The sequence below is a fragment of the Mesoplodon mirus genome, assembly GCF_964341445.2.
Source record: "Mesoplodon mirus genome assembly, chromosome: 9".
Classification (NCBI taxonomy): Eukaryota; Metazoa; Chordata; class Mammalia; order Artiodactyla; family Ziphiidae; genus Mesoplodon; species Mesoplodon mirus.
In genome coordinates, this window is record NC_138985.1 from 50819396 (window position 1) to 50844999 (window position 25604).

The 25604-nt window shown below is 36.5% G+C and overlaps 1 protein-coding gene across 1 annotated transcript in view; it reads left to right on the forward strand.

Annotated features, from left to right (window-relative positions):
• Window positions 1-25604, forward strand: part of THSD7A (thrombospondin type 1 domain containing 7A) — a 448162-nt gene that overhangs the window by 400645 nt on the left and 21913 nt on the right. The window contains exons 14-21 of the mRNA XM_082632651.1: window positions 6021-6199; window positions 10488-10621; window positions 15048-15201; window positions 18434-18578; window positions 20186-20301; window positions 23725-23842; window positions 24093-24238; window positions 24657-24831. Of these exons, the coding sequence (XP_082488777.1) occupies window positions 6021-6199; window positions 10488-10621; window positions 15048-15201; window positions 18434-18578; window positions 20186-20301; window positions 23725-23842; window positions 24093-24238; window positions 24657-24831 (1167 nt within the window). The remainder of the gene's footprint in view (window positions 1-6020; window positions 6200-10487; window positions 10622-15047; window positions 15202-18433; window positions 18579-20185; window positions 20302-23724; window positions 23843-24092; window positions 24239-24656; window positions 24832-25604) is intronic.

The window sequence follows — 25604 nt, forward strand, 5'->3', positions numbered from 1 at the left end:
CAATGGGAGAAGCCACTGCAATGAGAAGCCCGTGCACCACAATGAAGAGTAGCCCCGCTTACCACAACTGGAGAAAGCCTGCATGCAGCAACGAAGACCCAATGCAGCCAAAAGCAAAAAATAAATAAAATTATTTTTAAAAAACCAACTAATGTTGAAAATTTCTGAGAAAATCTGTATTTAGCAGATATGAAGAGATATGCCTTCATATGTATATAAAACAAATAAATATAAATAAAATAGCATTTCATTGTAGTTACATAAATTTACCTGCACACTTCACTATGAAAATTTTGATTGCCCAATGTTGATTCATAACTTTTCATACATTGAATATAAGAATCTGGGTAGAACAGTTGATTATAGGAGTTTGGATATATACAGAGTAGTTTAGTTTCTGCAGCTTTTCAAGTTATCAGTTCTTAATATATAGTTACAAAAGAATATTCTGTTCATTTTGAAAATATTTTTAAATGATTTTTTTCAGTATTTTCAAATACACAGGGACCACAGTAGATAAAGTTCTAGCTAAGTGTTCTCATTCGCGATTGCAGTCATGTGCATATAACACACACTTAAGTAGGAGAGATTTTTCAGGTCTCTTTTGAGATTAATCCAGATGTTTCAGATAGAGTGCCAGTGTTGCTCATTCACACAGCTGTAAATCAGAACCAACCAATATTTTCCACGTGCTTTCAAAATGAATTCTAATCTATCAACAGTGCACCTTTCAACAGCACAATATAGTAATCGTGAGGGTTGCTGAAAACTACTTTATCTGCACATTTATAATTCACATGAATGAAGTGACTGGATAATATGTCAAAGGCAGTAAGTCCTCTGGTTGCCATGTAAAGCCTGCTAGTGTTCTGTATTCATTTCAACCTGAAAGCAGCCATCAGAATAGATATAGATACAAAAAATACACTCAGAAGCTAGGAGTTTGATTTTTCCATGTGTCAGGTTCAGTATTGAGCTACTAAAGTTTTAACACCCTAATTGTGAAGTCATTTATTTTATTCCAGCATTCCTCAGGAGCCATAAATTGCTACAAGACGCCAGCAGTTTATTTAGCCTTAAAATGCTTCAAATGTTTGTCTTTCTATCCCCCATGATTGTTTGGCATTAATTGCCCTCACAAATGATCTTAGCAGAGAAGACAGGGGAATGCTTATCTAGCAGTTCACTAGTAGCATTAAGGATTTTAATTGTACTAGATAAACATGACAGGCAATTATTGAATGTTGTTACACACTAGAAGATTAAAATGGAATGCTAAGCATTATACTCTTTTGCAGTTTTGTCTTTATCTCAGTGCCTAATTTGTATCTTTCAACAATTTAATAGATTGAGTTTTATTTGCGAGATGTTCTCTGGAATACTCTATTGGAAGATCAAACATAAAAATTTTATATCTGCTTACTTGAAAATACAGTGTGAATCAGACTAAAGTCAGACATGACATATTTCACCAATGCCATAATACTTCAACAGATAAAATGGAAAGGAACAATTTCCATTTATCTGTTACTCTGAAGTAGTGACATGAAAAATCATGTGATTCTATTTTCAACTATAATTACTGAATAACAAAAAGGTTAGAGGTTTACTTTTGCAGTCATTTTGATCTTTAGCAAGGTGCAAAATGCAATTCTGGAAATATTTCAATAATTTATTACTTTTGAAATACTAATGTCCTTTAAATAAGCTATTGATAATATTTGGAAATAGTTGGGATTTTTTTCTTAATTCATTGTCTTTTACAAACATTAAATAATCTGGTTACAGATGGCATTTATTTGGAAATGACTTTAGACATTTGTACAGTTTGATTCTATTTCTTAAACTATTCCTATGAAACACAAATTATTACTGGCCCTATCAGGAGTTACATTTTTAAGTATCGCACACTTTATAGATTTATTTACTGGCTGTGTTGATTGAAAAGGAGAATGTGATTTGAAACATATTTTAACTCAAAATAGTGAGCTGGGCTTGTTTTCCCACCTCAAACCATACTTAAAGTCAAAGTATGAGCTTTAAGGAGGTCATGGTAATCTGTTTGAAGAGCAGTTATGCTTTTCAAAATTTTAGTAAACACTATTGTAAAATACTTTTTCAGTTCTCTATTGGACTTCCCTCTGGATTATTAGCAATACTCCAAAAGTCTTCTTCAATATCAGAAGTACATTCAAAACTCAACATTAACATCTTCTTTCTGTCTTCAGTATTTCACATCTGGCAAAGCCCCGGCTGACACATCTGCCCCCTTGAAGACTCTCTGAGACTAATTCCCACTTTTGAGCATTCTTTCATTGCATCCTGCTCTTCATACCAAATTCATGATCCCATCTTTTAAAAAAAGTTTTATACTTACAATTTGCTGATATAATGTGCATATCCTCTGAGGCATCAAATTCACTCCTAGGAATATGCCTAACAGAAATGCATATGTAATTTTACCAAGAGACATGTTCTAGAATGTTCATAGCAGTACAGTTGATAATAGCTTGCCATTGAAAAATACCTAAATGTTCACAAACAATAGAATGAATTAAAAAACCATAATATAGTCACACAATAGAGTACTATACATTAATTAGAATGAATAATCTTCAACAACATGCAACAGTATGGATGAATCTCACATCACAACATAGGGTGAAAGAAGGCTAGCACACATGGGAATATACTGTATGATTCCATTTACATAAATTTTTTTAAAGTAAAACAGTTCTAGATTGTAAGAAATCAGGGTAGTAGTTGCCCATGTGAGAAGAAGTAGTGATTGGAAGGCAACACAAAAGAGGGTTCTGGAGTAGTGTTGGTTTCATTCATGTGTTCAGTGAACTTTATACTTTTGAAAGATACACTTTTGTGTATCGAGACTACAGTAAGTTTAAAACAGGTGATGTGTATATTTGACAAAAATATAGAAGATAATATAGAGAGAAATATACCACGAAACTACTTCTCACCCAGATTTTGCTGATTCTTCCTGTGTCTTACAACAGAGTTCCTTAATTTCAGTCCTGCACACACACACACACACACACACACACACACACACACAAATAAGTACAAGTAAAACTGGTGAAACTTGAATAAACTCAATGGATTGTATCAATCTCAGTATCTGGGTTGAAATTATACTTTAGTTACCATTGTAGGAAACTGGGGAAAGTATGCAGGGGACCTCTCTATATTACTTCTTACAAGTATATGTGTCTACAATTACCTTAATAAGAAAATTTTCAATTAAAAAGAGAGGGACTGATGAATAAACACAAGAAAATATATTAATTTCCAAAAATCAGGCACTATCCCAAGTGAACTGTATTGTAATGTCTGGGGTTGCCAGAAACCTGTACTTTTAACATGTGTTCCAGGTAATTTATAAAGCAAGGCTAGGAAATACTATATAGTAAGTTGGCTAGCTTTTTAACACTGTATCAAGTCAGGACACTTTGGGCACAAGCTTATAGATTAGATCTGTCATACTGGTTTTTAGGTGGTCTTATTTCACTGTAATAAAAGAAATCAGTGTTTGTTGGCTGTCTTTTAAATCTGCCTAGAATAAAAAGAATAAAATACTTAGGAATAAGTTTAAGAAAAGAAGTGCAAGACATACACTAAACACTACAAAACATCATTGAAAGAAATTAAAGAATACCTAAATAAATGGAAAGAAATTCCATGTACCTGGATTGTTAAGATAGCAATACTCCCAAATTGATCAAACTATTCAACACAATTCCTATCAAAATCTGCCATTTGGGGCAAAAATTGACAAGCTGATTCAAAGATGTATGTGGAAATGTAAGGGACCCAAAACTTTCTTGGAAGAAAAAGAACAAAGGAGGACTCAGACTTTCTGATTTCAAAATGTACTACAAAGTGACAGTAATCAAGACAGTGTGGTGCTGGTATAGAGATCAGTGGAGTGATATTTAGAATCCAGATATAAACCCTTACATTTATAGTCAATTGATTATCAACAAGGGTACAAAAACAATTCACTGTAGAAAAAATAGTATTTTCCACAAATGGGCCTGGGGTAACTTGGTAATCACATACAAAAGGATGAAATTGGACTGCCTATGTTTTAACATATACAAAAATAACTCAGAATGAATCATATACTTAAATATAAGAACTAAAACTATAAAACTCTTAGAAGAAAAAAATGGGTGTAAATCTTTATGACCTTGGATTAGATAATAGTTTCCTGGATAGGACATCAAAGCACAAGCAACCGAAGTAAAAATAGATAAATTGGACTTCATTAACATTTAAAACTTTTTTACTTCAAAGGACACTAAAATAAAAAAGGCATAATAAGTTTTGACAAATGTAGAGACTGGAACACTCATACGTTGCTAGTGTAATTGTAAAATGGTACAGTCACTTTGGAAAACAGTTTGGCACTTCTACAAAAAGTTAAATACACTCCAAGATATATACCCAAGAGAATTGAAAACTTGTCCATACAGAAACTTGTACACAAATATTCACAGCATTATTCATAATATACAAAATGTGGAAACAACTAAAATGTCCATCAGCTGATGAAAGGATAAAAAAATATGGTATATCTATACAATGGAATGCTATTTGGTTAATAAAAAGGAATGAAGTACTAACACATGCTATACCATAGAAAAACCCAGAAAACATTACATTAAATGAAAGAAGCCAATCATAAAACATAATGTTTGATTTCATTTTATAAATTGTTCAGAATAGGTGAATTCTTAGGGATATAAAGTAGATTAGTGGTTGCCAGGGAGGGGAAAATGGGAAATGACTGCTAATAGGTATAGGGTTTCTTTCTGCAGTAATGAAAATGTTCTGAAACTAGATGGTGGTCATGGTTGCATAACTCAGACTATATTAAAGACCAGAACATGAGCTGATTTTTATAGTATATAAATTGTGTCTCAATAAAATGTTTAAAAATCTACCTAGAGCTCCTAGTATAAGTTGTTTACATTATAATGATTTTCAAAATCGAATCTTTGATGTTGATGTAAAGTGGTGAGAGCAGAGTGTTTTCTTGTTTCAAGAACAGCCATTCCCCATAGTATGACAGACGACAACATTCGACTCTTGACCAGAGGAATTTTGCTCTTTCCATTTCTTTGCCTTGAGAACAATAGTGATAAACTGATACTGTGAAATGCCGAGTTGGTAGTGAGGGACTGGTCAAGGAAAATGCTCCCATTTCTCAAAATAAATCTGTAGACTCTTAAGTTAATTGACTGTGTGATTTGATGGAATGAGTACTAGACTAGACCTCAGAAATCCTATCCCTATCTCTTACTGTGACCTTGCACTTATCAGTTATCTCTCTGTTTTCTTATCTGTCCAGTAGAGCATCAGTACATGCCCAATACATTTATAATATCTGCAAGAGAATCAAATGAATACAAGGTGTGAAGGTCTTTGAAATTGACAGCACTATAAAAATATGATGCATTGTTTATTTAACATCCTTCATTTTTCTTCCTCAGACTTGATTTTCAATGAAGGGGAACCATAAGGTGCTAAGTTAAATGGTTCCTTTTGAATATTGATTGAGAGGGTCTGGCTTTCTTCTTGAGGAAGAATGTTGCATGGACTCAGACACTTATGTGTGACATTAACAGATAGGATTTTATAGAAAACTGTTATAATTTTTTTAATGTATCAGTCTGGCCACATGAGAATGATGTGGCAACAGACAGGTTATTGTCAATTAAACACGAGCTGTCAGGAAGTCAGAAATGTTGAAATATGGTGAGCATGAATCCTAAGCAGATCATATGACAGCTGCTCAGCTGTTATTTTAACAGAGTCACTGTATGTATGTGTCATTTTCCTGCAGAATTTAATTTGAGTCCCTAACGACAGAGACATCTCTGCATTTGCATGTTGCTGTCAAGTCAAACTTGGACCTTCTAAATGAGCTAGAATGGTGGGTAGTAATAGGCGAGTGACATTTGGAGGAGATGACTCTTGTCTCATTTTACTCCGCTCAGGTTACATTGAAGAGGCCTGCATCATCCCCTGCCCCTCAGACTGCAAGCTCAGTGAGTGGTCCAATTGGTCACGCTGCAGCAAGTCCTGTGGGAGTGGCGTGAAAGTTCGGTCTAAATGGCTGCGTGAAAAACCCTATAATGGAGGAAGACCATGCCCGAAACTGGACCATGTCAACCAGGTATTTTCTACCATTGGGAATATTGTAAAATATTTTCTAGGTGCACAATGATCTACTTTTTAAATCCAAAATAGAGAAGAATAAATAATAGCCCCTGAATAAGAAATTTGACCCACTTTATCTTTAGAATGCCTGAGTAAATTATTAAAATCCCAAATCAGATAGATGATCTCTGTATTCTCAAGAGATTTATTTAGTACACTGTATTATATGTATATGCATATTAATATAATTCAATGGAAATAAAAATGAAATCTACTTTTGAAATACTGTCAAGGTATTTAATCTGTTATTATACAATAATTTGTGCACTGAAAGCAAGATTGTCTTTTTCTGATAGATCCACTAGACTCTCAGAAAAGACATCTCAATTACCAAGTACATAAATTAAAATCAAAGAAAGTATATGGGTTTGGGTCTAAAATTGGGAAATATATTCTGTACATTTACTTAAGTTTGTTCAATATGAAATATGTTAAGAAAAAAGAAACATACTGGACTTCCCTGGTGGCGCAGTGCTTAAGAATCCGCCTGCCAATGCAGGGGACACGGGTTTGAGTCCTGGTCCAGGAAGATCCCACATGCCACGGAGCTGCTAAGCCCATGTGCCACAACTACTGAGCCTACGCTCTAGAGTCTGTGAGCCACAACTACTGAGCCTGCATGCCACAACTACTGAAGCCGGCGTGCCTAGAGTCCATGCTCTGCAACAAGAGAAGCCACCACAATGAGAAGCCCGTGCGCCGCAACGAAGAGTAGCCCCCCGCTCACTGCAGCTAGAGAAAGCCCACGCACAGCAACGAAGACCCAATGCAACCAAAAATAAAAATATATAAATAAAATAAATAAATTTTAAAAAAAGGAAAAATAAATATAAAGATGGCGTCAAAGTAGCCGTATGTTATCTATCAATTTGGTGATTGGCCTTTTCAATCTTATGTGGAACTTTCTTTGACTTCAGATGCACACCTTGTTAGCTGCAGTTCATAGCTGTTACTCGTGTTCCATTGGAAATAAAATGTCTAATGGGGGGAACTGTGACTAGTTTAATGTAATATAAGATTCATCAGACAGTTATTGCCATGTTTGTCCTACATGTGAATTAACAAAGAGTGAATTTCACACAATATGTGTAGGTATTAAGATGTATGTTTAAATTTAAGTCACAAATGAACCAATTCATATGTATGAACTAACCTTAAATATGTAGGTATGTTTCATACACACATAGATTTTCTAATTTTAATCTCCAAACACACTGCTTACCCATACGTTTTCCTTCCCAAATTAATCGAAATTTGTTCATCACAATAAAAGTAAATTATAGAGAAAATAAAAATAACTTTTGAATAAATCGATTAAGGGCCAAGAAAGTGGAGAATTAAATTGCATAGAAAGTACTCCAAAAGAATGTTGATTTTTCCCCCAAAGAAAAATTGCTGAACTTGCCCTTAAATACAACTGAAGGTGAATAATATACTGCACTGCTGCCATCTACTGGTAATCGAGTTTCTCTGTCCCAGTGAATATTTCCAAAGAAGAAAATGCATGACCCCGATTAAACAGAATAACTGAAATGTAATGTTTATAATACAAAAGAATATTGTTCTACAAGTTTTGAAATCTTGAATTTCCAATAGTAAATTTATATTTTAATAAATTTTTATCCATGATTCAAATAAATTCTACACATTTTCATACCTTTAGTATGTATGTGAACAGCCAGATTTTAAAATTAAAATGAGCTATGTTTGCCTTAGCATTTTTTAAATAGTGAATTTGCAGAAGTTCAAATTGGTTGTACCAAGTTGTCTTTGCTTAAAAACTCTTTAACCTAAGCCATTTCTCTGTCACTTTGATATAATCTAATGTAGAGTATGATAAGGACATCTGAGTATTTGTTATCAGCCTACTGGTGGTATATTGAGACATGAACAATGGAAAAATCAAAGCTAAAACAAGAAATAATAGATTCTTGAATCTTTGACTTTGAGCACAAATGTTCTACATTAAAAAATAGAAACTTCTAGGGATTTATTTGTTAGTAAAATGTTAGGAAAGTAAAGAATATGCAAAGGTTTGTGTAAGTGTTGAAAATTGTAAATCATATAGATTTTTACTGCAATTATATGTTCCTCAGTAATTAAGTCATACTTTGCCTTGAAAATGATCTCTGAGGTTCCATTTTCCAATTGAGGAAGCAAATCCCCATTTCCTCAAAATTTGGGTGGATGGATGGATTAAAATCAATATATCAGTCAGTCAGTCAATCAGTCTATAGATAGTCCACTCACAATTTGAACCACAAGATATTTGCAGTCATATATTGATTCCCCATGATACGTATTTTGACGCCTACTCAGTTTTCTAAGATTTCTTCATCCTGCCCATCCAATCCTTTCCTTAACTTGCTGTTTGCAATACTCATTTGTGTATCTTAATTTTAAACAGTAATAAGGAGTTGGTTTTTCTCTTTTAAGGTCTAAGAAAGATGTTCTAATTATTTACCAAAAAAAAAACACCTTTTATATATGGATAATATTTGAAACTTAGAACATGAGTTCTTCTCATCAAATATACTGACATTTTAACTTATCTTTGTTTCTCTCTCTTTTCTTCATTCCTGCTGAACACTACTCCAGGCCCAGGTAAGAACTTTTAAACCTCATTGTTCATAATAGAGTGCTGTTTGTTTTCATTTTACTCCTGACATCAGAGAATGTATTTCTTTTCCTGCTATTTCTTTTATCTTTTATAGGGAAAAACATGTTTTCCATAAAATTTTTCTTCTGCAGCTATTCCCTTTGTTTTCCTAGCGTATTACATGTGTTTTCTCATTTTACGATCAGGGCCTAAGGTACAGGGATAGTGGAGAACAAGCATAATTTACCACCCTTGAAAAAGCAATGACACCTCCTGTTAATGGTCGCATGCTTCTCGGAGAGGGAGAGGGAGAAGTGCAGGTGGGCTCAAAGCGGTAGCAGGAGGTGGCTCTGAACTGATTTGTATCCACTCCAGTGTAGGAGATTAAGATGAAAGCCATCAAAGGATTAGGAAAGGTGGCATTTCCCCTTCAGTTGTTCCCTTCCCCAGAACTTGTAGAGTAATATTTTACTAAATACTAAAATAGTATTTAGTCCTATTTTAATACAGCACCCAACGTGAAGGTGATAGCTTATGAGAGTAATTACAGATTTACACTCCAAAAGTGCACAACTTTTATTCCTATGTGGAATAGGTCCATTTTATTCACTTTACTTGGATGTTTAGTAAAACTAAAATTTGCACAAAAGAAAGGCTCCAAAGGACTATTTAAATAGAATTTTCTGGAATTAAATAATTATATAAAATATTCATGTAATTTGTGTGTGTGTGTGTAAAATAGGAAATAAGAGTTATCATAGATTTTGAAATGATTTTAAGAGACATTTTTCTTTAATGGTTGAGTCAGCTCTGTTGCAGTGGATTATGGTCCTTTTTTCCATTTATTTAGTCATTCTTCTTTCTCACTGAGAAAAGAGCATAATTGGTTCATTGTGCTAAAAATCCTGAAACAGCCAACCCCACCACCCCAAACCTGGAGCTGCAAGCCTTTATGGGCACCAGAGCAGAGACAATTTGCTTTGTTTTATGTGGCCCTCACTGCTTTGTACCTGTGTAATATGAGACCAATTTCAGACCTTGCTTCCAAGGTTTAGTTAGTTTTAAGATAGCTTTATTTCATATTATTTATCTTCTAATTTAGTTTCATATATGGAACACACACACAAAATTCTTATTGGTAGACATACTTATTTGGAAAACAGGCTAAATTATACTTATTTGAAAACAGCTACTTTTATATGCTTACTTAACTCATTAATTCTTTTATTCATTTATTCATCTTACTCAACAAATCTCTATAGAATGCCTGACATATAAGCAAGCACCCTGGGCTAAGTATTGAAGACACATGAAATTGTGAACAGGGCATATGGCCCAGGAAATTACAATACTATGTGGTAAGGGTCAGTCTAGGACAGTACGGAATGTGTCTGATGTGGTCCATGAGGTCCAATCTCCAGCTGCCATGTGATAGAGGAGCAGCACAATACAACACAGTTAGCCGTACCCTTCACTGCTAGAACTCTCAAGAGATCCTCTATATTCCTGTTTTAGAATAATGAACAGTAAAGGAAAGGCTTCAGAGTAGCTAAACAAGAATATCATGAGAACTGTGATATGAAGTGTTCCCACTCACCTCATGGAGTTCCGTGAGGTGAGGTCATTGAGAACGTGTGTGTTTCAGGTGTATGAGGTCGTCCCTTGCCACAGTGACTGCAGCCAGTACATATGGGTTACAGAGCCATGGAGCATCTGCAAGGTGACCTTTGTGAACATGCGGGACAACTGTGGAGAGGGTGTGCAAACCCGAAAAGTGAGGTAAGGCCAAGCCTAGTTACACAGAGAAGCAAAGGCACAGCCACCTCCCAATTTCTCTTGTGCCAACATGAGCTTGCCCTCCTCCCAATCTCCTGAATGAAATTGTCTTCAATTTTATTTTTATGGAGTCTGTGTTCATAGAAAGCTCTAAAGGGATCTGCTTCCAGCAGCAGTGTATCATCCTCTGCCTTCTGATTTTAGGAAGCTTTGCTTCAAGGTACTCTTGCAAGGAAAGGGCTGCATATTGAATGCGAGGTGAATGAATGCAGATTTTCCAACCCCAGTAACTTCTTCCTTAAAGGTCAAATATATTTCTAACTGTGTCTTAGTGATAATCTTTTGTAAACTCTTTATCCTTTGTATCAAACTGGCTATCTTTTGAATACTGTCATTTGCTCTAGGAAGCCTTCCCTAAACCCCCTGCTGGCTAGTGCCTCTCATTTGTTCTTTGAACCACACTGTCCGGTAGGGTAGCCACTAGCCACGTGTGACTATTTCACTTTAAATCTATTAAAATTAAATAAAATGCATTTCCTCAGTCACACTGGACACATTCTAAGTGCTCGATAGCCAGAGGTGGCTAGTGGCAATTCTGTGAGACAGCACAGTATTTACATTGTCATAGAAAGCTCTACTGAGCAGCCTTGTTCTATAATACCCCACATACCCCTCACTGTTTTGAAAGATCCATCTACATGTCTGTCCCCTTTATGAAATCCTGTTTCTCCAAGCTGAGACCTTGTCATATTCACAGAACTTCCTTAAAACCTAATACAATTAAATTATTATAATAATTGTAATATGATTAAATTAACTCATTAAATTATCCCTACACCATCTACATATGATCCTTAAAGGTCTCGAACCTGGGAAACAAGTATATGAGGCTTTATTATCTCCACTTTACAGAGTAGATTCAGAAGTACTTACTAAGTAGTGTGCTGAGAGCACACACCTAGTAAAGTGACAGTTGCATTCAAACTCAAGTCTCTTGTCACTCTTTAACTACAACCAGTTTCTTCTAACTCTGCTGAGTGACACACAGTAAAGAAAAATATAAAAACATCCAAAACCTGACAACTCCTGTTGTGAAGAATCCCATTCTCACTCGTGACATAATTTTTCATGAATTTAAGATTCCTATTTCTTAATCTGTTTCAATAGGAAAGTAGAACAAGCTAACGTTTATATCATAAAACCTTGACACACTATGTAAGACATTTCTTCCAGTAAAAATAGTCTCTATCTCTTTTTTCAAAAGCCCACCTGAACTCTCAAGTTATTTTACGGAGTAACTTTTAAAGGTGGATGAGGTGGGGTGGAGGTAATGAGTTAACAGGGAAACAGGGAAGAAAGACACAGAGATTCTGTTTTCTACCAATCTTCTGCCAAATTTAAAATTCCTCTTTCAAATATAAAAATATTTTTCTTATATTAAAAATTTGATCAGGTTGTGTTTTTTGTTAGTAAAAAAAATTATAATAAAGAACTTCTTTTGGCTTTCCCTTCGGCTATCTGTGTATACGTTGCTTCTTTTTGCTTTGTGAATAGGTATTCTCAACATTTCCAAACACATCTTAAACAAAGTAACTTTTCTGGTCAACTTATTTTTCCAGTAAACATTTTTAATGCAAACAGAGAAAAGAGAAGATCAGTATTGATTGGAATTTCTGATTGTGTAATAATGTTTCTTTCTTGATTCAGTAGTATACCTCCCAAACCTTACCCTCTGCTAATTAAGGTCAAATGTTCTGTTAGATGCAAGCATTGGGTGACATTTCAGGACAGAAGAGTCTATAAGAGAGCAGGTTTCAAAATATCTCATTCTTTCTCTTTTAGGATGGTGTGACATCAAAGACTGAGTAATAGTAGTGGTTTGCCCTGCTGGGAAAGAATATTTTTTCACTAACATTTTTGTAGAATTGCCAGCACATGATGATAATAAAAACCAAACAGATTTGGTTATTTCTATTGTTGCTTTTGAATTTTCTGCAGGCAATGCGCCCCTTTATTGCTACAACTGTGGTGGGCATCTGGGCCCACCCTTGGCCTCCAACTTGGTGGTTGTTTTCTAAAATAGTTCAGTATTCTCACAGCATAATCCCTTCTCCTATGGAAAGGAGAAAAGGCCAGGAATTTGAAGAAAGCAAATGAACTTAAAGTGCTTTCCTTTGGGCTCAAGACTTGATCCAAATATTTATTCTACAGTGATAAAAGTATCATTAATACTAACTCAAATAAATAAAACATAATCTGAATGTCAACAAGAAGGGTTTTTTAGCAATTGTGGCACATTCAAATGATGGAATTCAAATGTAATCATTAAAAATTATGTCTTAGAAACACAGTTAATAACACAAGAAGATTTTTATAATGTACTGTTGATGTTTTTCCTAAATGGTACAGATAGTAGGTGAAGTTTGCTCCTGTTTAATGAAGTGAAAATATATGTTAAAATATAGTAGCCTGTTAAGAGTGGTTATCTCTGATAGAATGTAGTGAATTTTCATTATTTCTTGTGATTTTCCTAAAATGAATCTATTACATGTATAATAAAAATTGAAGGAAAAGAAATACCTTTGAAAACAAAGTTTTATACACATAACTACTTAATAGAGTATTGAACATCTGTCCTTAACTTTGAATCAATAGGTAATTTTGCAAGTTAATCCTTGTACATCATTCAAGGCCTCACATTAATGTAATCTTTTCTTAGCAAATCCAACTTTGGAGATTGAACTGTCCCGTCTGCTCCATGTCCTCTCATAGCTGCTGTCAACAGAACATTTTTTTTTTTAACAGAACATTTTTAAAATGCCACTGAAGCTAGAACTTTTTTCCTGGGAAACAAACTCTCCCAGAGAAATTTATAATTTATTTTTTTCCTTCAACAATGGAACTATATGTCTGTCTACATTTGCATATTTTTGTGATTACTTTTTATATATTTATTCAATATCCAAAAAATGCAGAGGTGGGTATTTGTGTGGATATTTTTCCAGGTTACAAACCCAGTTAAGACATAACCAACAGCTTAGTTTTCCAGTCCTTGAATGCGTTCCACAGGAAAACCACATTTCTCTTAAAATTAGCAGCGCTGTATAGAAACGTGATTCTGCAGAGGAGATTTGTGAAGATGCAATGTCCCTACTGATTGTAAATCCCTGAGAAAAGTTGACATTCCAGGTATAATTGGTAATGTAATGCAACCAACAGTTTAAAACATTGCAATGGGTTTGAGAGGCTTAAGAGCTCAAGCCTTCCTTTTCATCTCCTGCAATGCAGTTCTCTTCCCAAACCTATTAATTTGGTTGACCTTCTCTGAGTTACAAATGAGGGATAAAGTTTTTCTCTTCTATTCGAAAAGTGCCTTGAGAGATTATTAACTACAGTAAAGTTAAGTCTGGTACTAGCCACATTAATTAGATTCCCAAGAGATGACTAAGGAGCCCTTTATGACTGCTTACAATAGAATGAAATGTAATAAAATGTTTGAATTTGTTCTGTCAAAAAGAAAACTAACAATAAAAAAGGTCAAGATATAGGAAGATCCCAACAACCACGTTTAGAGAATTTGTGCTTTTATTCTTATGATTGTCTCTTCACTTCTGCCTTTCTTTTAAGGTTATCAGCAGATGGGAAGCTAAAATTACTTTTTTTTTTTTTTTTTTTTTTTTTTTTTTGCGGTACGCGGGCCTCCCACTGTTGTGGCCTCTCCCGTTGCAGAGCACAGGCTCCGGACGCGCAGGCTCAGTGGCCATGGCTCACGGGCCTAGCCGCTCCACGGCATGTGGGCTCTTTCCAGACCGGGGCACGAACCCGTGTCCCCTGCATCGGCAGGCGGACTCTCAACCACTGCGCCACCAGGGAAGCCCCTAAAATTACTTTTGAAATGACAAAACAACTTGATAAATACCATCAGTTACTTTCTCAAAAACACTTACTGAAATCTCTCCCTAGGAGATTTCAGTGTGCCTTGTCTTCCATCATATATGAATATGCCTTCTCCATGGAATTCACCATTTTCCTCAGAAGAAAAACATGCATTATATTCCAAAATTGTAACCCATCTATGAATATCTTTGGTGAACTCATTAGTTTCTGCATCATATATGGGTGTAAATGACCCTCTCCTTTAAGAGGAAGACACATAGTTTATGTACACAGAGTGTATACACAGTGGCTATAATTTTAAAAGATTATGATGATACATGCAAGCACAGATTTTTAAATCATAAGCTATACAACTATGTATGGGAGGCAGAGATCCTTTTATGTCTTTATGTTGTGAGAATTTTATTTATTAAATGCAAAGCTTCCCATCCCCCACCTCCATGGTGATGTCTTATGAAAAACCTTGTACCTTACAGGTTGGCCATTGTTCAGTTGTCCCAGTTCCTTCACTGATAGGTATGTTTTCTTCTAGATGCATGCAGAACACGGCGGATGGCCCTTCTGACCATGTAGAGGATTACCTCTGTGACCCAGAAGAGATGCCTCTGGGCTCTAGAGAGTGCAAATTACCATGTCCCGAGGATTGTGTGATAACTGAATGGGGTCCATGGACCCGATGCACTTTGGTGAGACAATTAACCATTTATTAATGTAGAATTTGCTTAATTCCTTACCACTAAAGCTTTAAAAATATTATTAAGAAAATAATAGCTTGGTTACTAAATTAGTTACCAAAGCAAGGCGTATTTTTGGCTACTTCATTCTTATGACAGTGCCATTTAAAATCAGCAATGTTTGGACTGACACTGGAACAGCTCAACCTCTTGCAAGCTTTATGCTCCTCCACCATCCTCCTAAACCCAGCACAAAATGCCTTTTTTTTGGGGGGGGGGGGCGCTGTGTTAGGTCTTCATTGCTGCTTGTGGACTTTCTCTAGTTGCAAAGAGCAGGGGCTACTCTTCGTTGCAGTGCGCGGGCTTCTCATCACAGTGGCTTCCCTTGTTGCGGAGCATGGGCTCTAGGCACACAGGCTTCAATAGTTGTGGCTCGTGGGATCTAGAGCACAGGCTCAATAGTTGTGGCACACGGGCTTAGGTGCTCCGCGGCATGTGGGATCTTCCCAGACCAGGGATTGAACCCGTGTCCCCTGCATTGGCAGACGAATTCTTAACCACTGCACCACCAGGGAAGTCCCAAAATGCCTTTACGTTTGCTTATGGATTCACAGCATGTTAAAAACTGCAGTGGTGATAATGATTCCCTCCAGGTAAAGGGAAAAAGCATGAAAATCTAGTAAAAATACTTTAATGGTGTCAGGTTATTATTATCATCCCTTGCTTTTTGCCCAATCTATTTAAAATTGTAGGAATAATCTTTCACACAGTAGGCGTATGGCAGCAGGAGTATTGACACTAAAACGCAAAAGATCCTGGTAAGAAAGGGAGTAGAAAGGAGAAAGCTGTGCATCAGTGAATCTCTTTCCACACACTGACTCTTGAGTCTCTTTGGGCCTGGAAAGCCAGCTGAGAGTTTCCAATCACACAAAGCGTCTAGATTTCAGCAGCCCGTAGGGCATCTTCCATGGGACCCTGGGAGGAGAGTCACTTGAAACAGAACTGGCTGATGATGTGGGAAATTTGGCTTACCCTTGTGCACCTTGGTAAAGCTGCACACTTCAGAATGGCATCAAATCATGGAAAAGATACATCTAATGTGGAATTAATTTGCTGAAATATAATATGGGACAGATACATGTTTTCAAGGAGAAATTAATTTTCTATTTCAGTGTTAACATTATTAAAGATGCTGATTAGCAGCCAACTGATAGAGCAGGAGAAAAACAGGGCTGGCAGTTGACTTGGATACAGGTTAAACTGCAATTAAGAATCATCTGTTTTGGGCTTCCCTGGTGGCGCAGTGGTTGAGAGTCCACCTGCTGATGCAGGGGACACGGGTCCGTGCCCCGGTCTGAGAGGATCCCACATGCTGTGGAGCGGCTGGGCCCGTGAGCCATGGCTGCTGAGCCTGTGCGTCCAGAGCCTGTGCTTCGCAACGGGAGAGGCCACAACAGCGAGAGGCCAGCGTACGGCAAAGAAAAAAAAAATCAGCTCTTTCACAAGCATATGCAAATGATTTTCTATTCTATTTAATTCCATAGCATCAGATTTGAAGTTACTGTTTCTCATCTTAGTAACCAAATGTTTTCAAAACAAGACTGTACCAGTAGGAGAATGGCAACCAGTCTTTTTAATTAGTGCTAAGTTGTGTTTGTGTGCATATATGTGTGCACATTAGGAAAATAAAGGTTGTATATAACTAGTTATTTAAAGTTCACCCTTAAAACTGTTTTTCAGGTCCTGTCAACTATATTAGATAAATAGATAGATTATAATTTCTGTATTAGTGATCTACAATAATTAATATGACCATATGTATGTGTTTGTGTATGGATGATGTGATGTATCTATTAATATTCGACACATAGGCTTTTCTCCCAGTTTTACTGAGAAATAATTGACAGACATCATTGTATGTTTAAGGCATATAGCATGATGGTTTGATCTACACATATTGTGAAATGATTACCACAATAGGTTCAGTAGCATCCATCTTCTCAAATAGGTATGATGAAAAGAAAAGAAAGAAGAAAAGAATAAAGGAAAAAAATTTTCTGCTTGTGATGAGAACTGTTAAGATTTAGTCTCTTAACAACTTTCCTTACAGCAGTGTTAGCTACAGTCATCATGTTGTACATTACATCCCTACTACTTATTATCTTATAACTGGAAATTTGTACCTTTTGACCACTTTCCTCCAGTTCTCCCTTCTCTCCTACCCCCAATTCTGGTAACTGTAAGTCTGATCTCTTTTTCTATGAGTTTTGTTTTTTCTTTTGTTTTTTAGATTCCACATATAAGTGAGATCATAGAGTATTTATCTTTGTCTGACATTTCACTTAGCGTAATGCCTTCAGGGTCCATCCATGTTGTCACAAATTGTAGGAATCCTCATTTTTTATGGCTGAATAATATTCCACTGTATAATTATACTACAACTTATTTATCCATTCATCCATTGATGGACACTTCGGTTTTTTTCCATATCTTGGCTATTGTAAATAGTGCTGCAATAAACAAGGGGGTGCAGATATCTTTTCAGGTTAGACACATCTCTTAAGCATTGTTCACTGAAGAAACACACACAGCTTAAAAGTTGCACATTAAGCTTTATTCGGGGATCTTACTGAGGATTATAGCCTGGGAGACGACCTTTTAGATAGCTCTGAGGAACTGCTCTGAAAAGGTAAAGGAGGAGCCAGGATAAACAGGAGTTTTTTGCTGGGAAAGAACATACAGTCAGACATCAAAAGATTACTGCTACTCACTAAAACAGACATCTCTAGTTAATGACTTGAGTGCTTTCCTGTGTATAGGAAGATGCAAGAATCTGGTCTCATTGAAATTATTCCTTAGACATGTATCTTAACTATCTTGGGTCAGTATCCAAAGCACAGAATGCTACCTCTTTTTCTCCATCCTGTTTCGCTCAGGGCACATCACCCGCAGCAGCTGCAGTGGGTGCCTTGATCACTGTAGAACTGAGACAGCAGGCAACGTTCTTCGTGTACTGGAAGGCAGACAACCTTCCCTGGCCCCAGCATCTTAGAGCTAGGTGGAACATCAGAAACTCATCCAACACCTTGATTTTAATAAATGAAGAAACGGAGGTGTTATGAGATTGTTTAAGTTAGCCAGTGTCCCAAAGGTTCTAACTCTTGCCCCAGTGCTCTCCCTAATACATTAGCTCTTGTGTGGCTGAGTATTCACCTTTCTGAGGAGTTATATTATTCTTTGACAGCCTTGCAATCAAAGCAGTTTCCGGCAAAGGTCAGCTGATCCCATCAGACAACCTGCTGATGAAGGAAGAGCCTGCCCTGATGCTGTTGAGAAGGAACCCTGTAACCTGAACAAAAACTGCTTCCACTATAATTATAATGTAACAGGTACGTGAATAGTCATTTCCTTATAGAGTTAAAGGCCAAATCCCACATCTGTCAGCTCAGCAGCATTTCCGGAAGTATTGTTCAACTCCGTCTGTGTGCCTTTTGGACATGCTGCCTACTCTCCCAGAAATAATTCCGTATTAAATGAAAGAAATATTTATTTTTAATAAACATCAAAATAGAGAATGAAATTATCACACAAACGTTAGCTCTTAAGGCAGACGGAGAATAGTCTAAGGGTTCCTATTTAAGCCACCCTCCCACTTTCAGAAGGTGCACATAAAAGATACATCTTCCCTGGGCTTCCCTGGTGGCACAGTGGTTGAGAGTCCGCCTGCCGATGCAGGGGACACGGGTTCGTGCCCCGGTCCGGGAAGATCCCACATGCCGCGGAGCGGCTGGGCCCGTGAGCCATGGCCGCCGAGCCTGCGCGTCCGGACCCTGTGCTCTGCAATGGGAGGGGCTGCAGCGGTGGGAGGCCCGCGTACCGCAAAAAAAAAAAAAAAAAAAAAATATATATATATATATATATATATCTTCCCATGGGTATCAGTTTTTTGAAAGATGTCTTTCTTCTTCAGAATGTGTTTAATCACTGTGAATACTGGAACAACAATTCTTTCTGTGGGGGCAGTTCATAAGCATGATTAGTCTGCTGTAAAGACATCAGCAATCTTAAGCTTGCCAAGAAATGCGTGAAGAGAATATAAACATTTCAGAGACATAAATATTATCAAAGGTATAGGTGAAAAAAGATAGATGAGTATTTTTTAGAAAAAAAAAAGCTTATTCTAAATTCCATTTCTTTCCCAAACCCTCATCTCATACCATCAAGGCATATACTCTAAGAAAGAAGACTTTCATGGTTTGTATGACTTAGGGCAACACTGAAGCTTATTTTGGAATTTTTCACAAGTAATTTTCACACCAAAATAAACCCCAGAAACTGTACAGTGACACACAGCAGTCAGATTGGCTTTTTGCTTCTTTTGGTTTTTCTCTTCAGTTTCCTTTCATGACAGAATGAAATCACACTTCTCTGGGGCATGCTACGTTACCCTGGAAAGAAAGATAAAAGAATTATTTTGCAAAAGACATATAATAAAGGGAATTAAATAAATATGGCCAAAGTGATTTTGAAATAAATAAGCGTACACTTTACAGTATTCTACAGTACGGACAGTAAGTGAAAGACAGTTTTATTTGGATATAACTACCTAAAGTACGAGCCATTAAAATTATGATTATTTTGCTGAAACAAAAATGTTGAAATTTAAATTTCTACTTTCGTTAGGAAAAAAGTTTTTAAATGACATTTGATCTGCAGGCCACAGCCATTTCTACAGTATCACCAAACAGCTAGCTAGCAAGATTGTCAGGGAGACATCTGCCTCAGGAATAGTCCCTGTAGCGATGTGCAACGCCAGCATTTCCATTTGACTCCAGATATGTTCAAAGCCGGGGCCCATACGCTCTGCGTGTGGGATGATTGATTGCGGGGCTTAGGAAGCAGTTGTGAATTAAATATGGGATTCAGGTCATCCGAGTTTCATTTGAAATCCGCTTCATACATAGCCTTCTGTTCTGATATGCTCCCTTCCTTCCAGACTGGAGTACATGCCAGCTGAGTGAGAAGGCAGTTTGTGGAAATGGCATGAAAACAAGGATGTTGGATTGTGTGCGAAGTGATGGCAAGTCGGTTAACCTGAAATATTGTGAAGAGGTAAGGGGATGCTTTGTTATGTCTTTGCAAGTAAATTCTTCCCTAATAATTTCAATTCATGCTGAGCCAAGTGACCTGACCGGCGCTTTATGCAGCTCGTTGCCAGAAGATGTTTTCGGCACTATTCAGAGGCTGCTAAACACCCTCTTGAAAAGAGACACTGTCCAACACTACTGATTTCTACACATAATTCCCTGTATTTTGTTCTGCTTGGAGCCCAAAGGTATGCTAATTAGCCTATTCTGAAAGAACTGCTTGGGGAACAATAAGTAATCAAGGTGAATAAAGGCAATAAATCTTAATCAGACTACTCATCATCTTTTGTAATTTCATATGAATTTTGTGTTGCCTGGGACACCTGCCAAGAGCCATCATTTATTCTCTCTGTTGCACAACATTGATCGCATGTGGCTTGGTAGCAGATTTTGATATTAGGATCTAATACCCAGCTGTGAGAGTCTAAGACTCAGGTCTGGATAAGAGAGAGCTTGAAGTTCAAACAAAGGAATAGAGTCTGCCATTAGTGTCTTTTAGGTACAGAGAATTGTAACTGTTAATTCTCCAATTTACAAAAGTAATGTTATCATTTCTAATATGACCTTAGGAAACACGAGAAAACATAGTTGTTGTCCTTCGGTAGTTTTCATGAAGCTACACTTTGGGTTTTGATTATTATGTCTGGTTCCCAGACCAAAAGGGCACTCACATTCCTGACAGATTTTGACTCCTCCTGCATCTGAGGCCACTGGGTTAAACATGAACCAAGATAAGCAACAGCCTCCATAGACCTGCAACACCCAGGAGGAACTTATAACCTCATTAGGGTTCAGTAGACATGGGACCATGACTTCTGTCTACACATCCTAGGGGTTATTATAAGCTCATGGTAAACTATTCAAACTCCTAAGGGAAAACTCAAGATGGAAATATTTTAATCCATTTGATATCTTTGATATTATCATGTGGACCTAATTAACTATCTGTATGTCTGTCCATGGGAACAGAGCTCCCAAGTGTGCTGAAAACAAATTGTTGAGTTAATAAATTGCTCTGTCATCTTATAACATAACTTAGTCAATTACTGCTTTAGATTTCATCAGAAATTTTATACCTGAATCAGTCTGGCTTTGAAACTAATAACATCGAAGTGATGTGACCATTATAAAAATAACATTATTATTAATGAATGTTATTATAGTTATATACAGGCTGGAGAGCTTTCTGTGGTCTACCTCTAGTTGGTTAATATGTCTCTCTTTTTGCAGATGCACATGTAAGTGTCCTCCTGGGTCAGAATGAGATAACTATTAATAGCTCTGAGAGCTTTTAGAAAGCTAAACCCAAATCATACAAGACCAGTTTTTAAATATCTCATGACTACAGGACAAAGATAAAAATAGGGCCTTTTATTTCTTAAGTGAAACGTGGGTAAAAACCTGAGAAATAATTTTAAGTATCCAGGAGCCTAGATAAATTTACTTTTATGTACAAATATTATAATGTTTGAATACTGTGATGACAGGGATTCAAATCATAACATTTTAGTAAACACTGTATTCAGGGAGAGCAGTGCTACTCTCTGCAGGAATTGGATTAAACAACTCATATCCCATTTTATCCACCCTAAAAAGCAGTAGACTTAAATAATAGCCCTGAGAAAAGCTGGCTATCTTTTTGAACAGTAGATTGCCTACCTACTAATACATGTGCAAACCCTGAATTGAGTGCAATAGCAGTAGCTAACTCTTGCTGTTTCTCTAACAGCCCAAAAGAAAGATGGCATTACTGTCCAACAAAGAGGAAAATTAGGGTTAAATCCATCCAGCATTTATATAGCACTTTTGTCTTTGATGTTTTTCAGACATTAATTCACCAGATACCTAATAACTGGTTTCTCCTTTCCTATTCTTTTATCCCTGAACATGTTTAGATAAATGATAGATTAGATAGATGATAGGATAGATAGATAGGTAGATAGGTAGATAGGTAGGTAGATAGATATAGAGAGAGAGGAGAAAAAGGAGCTACAACAAATTTAAGAGAAAAAGTAGTACAGAGTTGAAATGTCTTACTACTGGGTACCCAAAATATCTGTAAACAGACATCCTTTTTAACCCTCTAGCGAAATAAATAAGCCAGTAGTAGTTGGATTCGGTGATTCAAAACCTTTCTCCATGAAACTATTAGGTACCTTAAATTTAACACATCATTTTTATCATATCACCTTAAAACTTCTAATCTCCAGTGATTATAAGTGATTTAATTTTAAATTAAGTGATATGGTAAAAGTTTTCATACCAAATACTCAGCTTTGTCAAGTATTACTGATGGAGAATATAATGAGAGTGTTTACAGAGGGATCTGGGTCGTAAATCATCGATCTGATCCTCTCTCAGTGCATAACTTAGAGCCAAGAGTTCTACTTGAACCGCAACATAACATTTCAGAAAAACTTTCTTTTGCCATTTTCTGCTCTATAAATTAGACACTATAAACTTACTTTCATGCAGAAATAAAAAAAGGTCTTGAAAATCCCCAAGGATTACTAATTTTAAAAATTGCACTTTCCTAACAAGCTCTTAATTTTTCTATTTCAATGCTACTTTGTACCTTTGACTTTTTAAATGTTTGAACATACAGTGGATGAGTTTGAAATCTCATCCTTTATTTTAAAGGTAGAATACTTAAATAAGTAATGCTACTTAATGCAATAAAATGCACAACATTATTATCTGATGAGAGACTAATGCCAAAATAACAATTACACCAGTTACCTGCTGAGATCAGTTTTAGAAGAGAAAATCTTTTTTTTAAAATAATAAATGTATATAAAATATTCATAATAAAAATTCTAGTGACCTACCCCTCCTTTTGAGAGAGGTAGCTTACTTTAAAACTATTTTATATTATTTTAGTACATTATATTTTTGGTTTTGAGTGTCAATTGCTTTAACCTCGCTCTTTTTTCAGTTTGACATGCACATGTAAAAATAAATAATATCCCCAAAATACAATTATATATCTGTATATTGATGATATTCTTGGTTTTTAACTAATAGAAAATATTTGTGCTTCCACCTATTTATTCCTCCTTTAGGGAAATACAACTAATTTGGAGATTAAATCTTCCTTTTTTCATTTTTTATATAAAAAATTCAATATATAAGTATATTGAGTAAATGGGCTCCTCTTTCATCCTGTTCCTTTTGCTCCCACTCTCCTGGATTGAGCCACTTTATATTTTTAACAGTTTGGGTCCTTGTCCTGCAGACATCTTTTTATTTTATTATGCGTCTTGCTTATTCTTCCTCTCCTCTCCTCTTATCCCTGCTCCAATCTTGCCCTTCCTTCCTCCTTCCATCAACACTGCACTGTGGTCATGCCTTCCCGTCAGTACAAATAGATCTACCTCTATCCTTTCAGCTTGGCCTGGAGAAGAACTGGCAGATGAACACGTCCTGCATGGTGGAATGTCCTGTGAACTGTCAGCTTTCTGACTGGTCTCCTTGGTCAGAGTGTTCTCAAACATGTGGCCTCACAGGTTTGTTGGTGCTTTATTTGGCATTAGACTGATGGTCAAGGAATATGAAATAAAATGTCCCTCTTGCTTTAAGTCATAGCAAATAATCTGCAGAAAGGTTGAATCAGGGTATCTTTCTTTCCAAAACATCTAAGCCTTACTTGTTCCTCTAATCTCGGAAGAAATGTCTTTGACACCTTCTCCCAATAAGATGTATGCTTGCACAACTGTAGTGTATCACTGAGGTTGCAAAACTTTGTATCTCTTAAAGGAAAAATGATCCGAAGAAGAACAGTAACCCAGCCCTTTCAGGGTGATGGAAGACCATGCCCTGCCCTGATGGAACAGTCTAAGCCTTGCCCAGTGAAGCCCTGTTATCGGTGGCAATACAGCCAGTGGTCTGCATGCCAAGTGCAGGTAACCAATCTCAAGAAGTTGTATGGAAGTGTGTATTCTTTATCTGGAGAGACTTGGTTTCAGAAATATTTTCAGAGCTTACAGATAGCATGTTTCCTGTTAAAGATTTTAGGTACCTTGCCATTTCATAACTGTTTAATTAGTTTCGATAACAAGCACTCCCTGTCCTGTATTTTAAAACCATTTGGAGACTGATTCATTTTAATGAAAATTTATTTGCCTGTCTTTGGCTAGAAAACAAATAAATTGTTCATGCTATGCTTTATAGCTAGTGCCCTATAGGACTTCTTCCCTAGGGTTTCAAATGCTCCTTTAACTGCTCATAAATCAAAATCAGTGGTGCAGAGATGACTGTAAACGATGAGCTAACTAATGAATTATTTTTTTTCCTAATTAGTTATTTCTTCCTCCATTTCAGGATGCCCAGTGTGGCGAAGGGACCAGAACAAGGAATATTTCTTGTGTAGTGAGTGATGGGTCCGCTGATGATTTCAGCAAGGTAGTGGATGAAGAATTCTGTACTGATATTGAACCCATTATAGATGGTAATAAAAAAGTGTTTCTTGAGGAAACCTGCACCCAGCCTTGCCCAGGTAACAACAGCAAAACAGAATTCGTACTTTGGCCATTCCTTACCAGGACCAGGGTGGAGAAGGGGTTGCATGTATAAGTCTAAGTTAAGAGATGTCAGCAGTCTTCTCATTCAGTAATATCTGTGCCAACAGCTAGACACTGTAGTGTGGATGAAGGGGGTGGGCACTGCCTCCTTACTGCCAGGTGGGGATGAAGTCCAGTTCTCCTACGTGGCCTCTGTTGACACTCACCCGCCTCGAGTTTTAACTTCTGCAAAGAATAGAAATTAAGGCCTTAGGCTCATGCTTGACAGGGAGAGTATGAAAATTCTACCCTTAGATATATTAGCTAAAATATATTAGCTATTAGATATAATAGCTAAAATTCTACCCCTAGATAAATTACCATTCAAGAGTGAGAAAAAATAGTATTATGGAAGAAAATTTTGAATGAAAAATTCTGATTCAGTGTTGGACACAGAGGTGCAAGCAGGAAAATGTAGAAAGCAAACGTTGTATATCAAATAGTTTAGAAATAAATAGCAGGAAGTGATAAGTTAATGATTAGGAATTTGGGCTTGATGCAGAGGACTTTAGGGTAGACAGAAGGTCAAAATAACCTCAGTGTCAAGCATGACCCTATGGCCTTAAGAAAGATATGGGGGCAACAGTGTATTGGTGGGCTAGAAAAGAACAAGATTGGAAGTGAATTCTTTTTTAATTTTCATTTTATATTGGAGTGTAGTTGATTGACAATACTGTGTTTCAGGTGTACAGCATAGTGATTCAGGTGT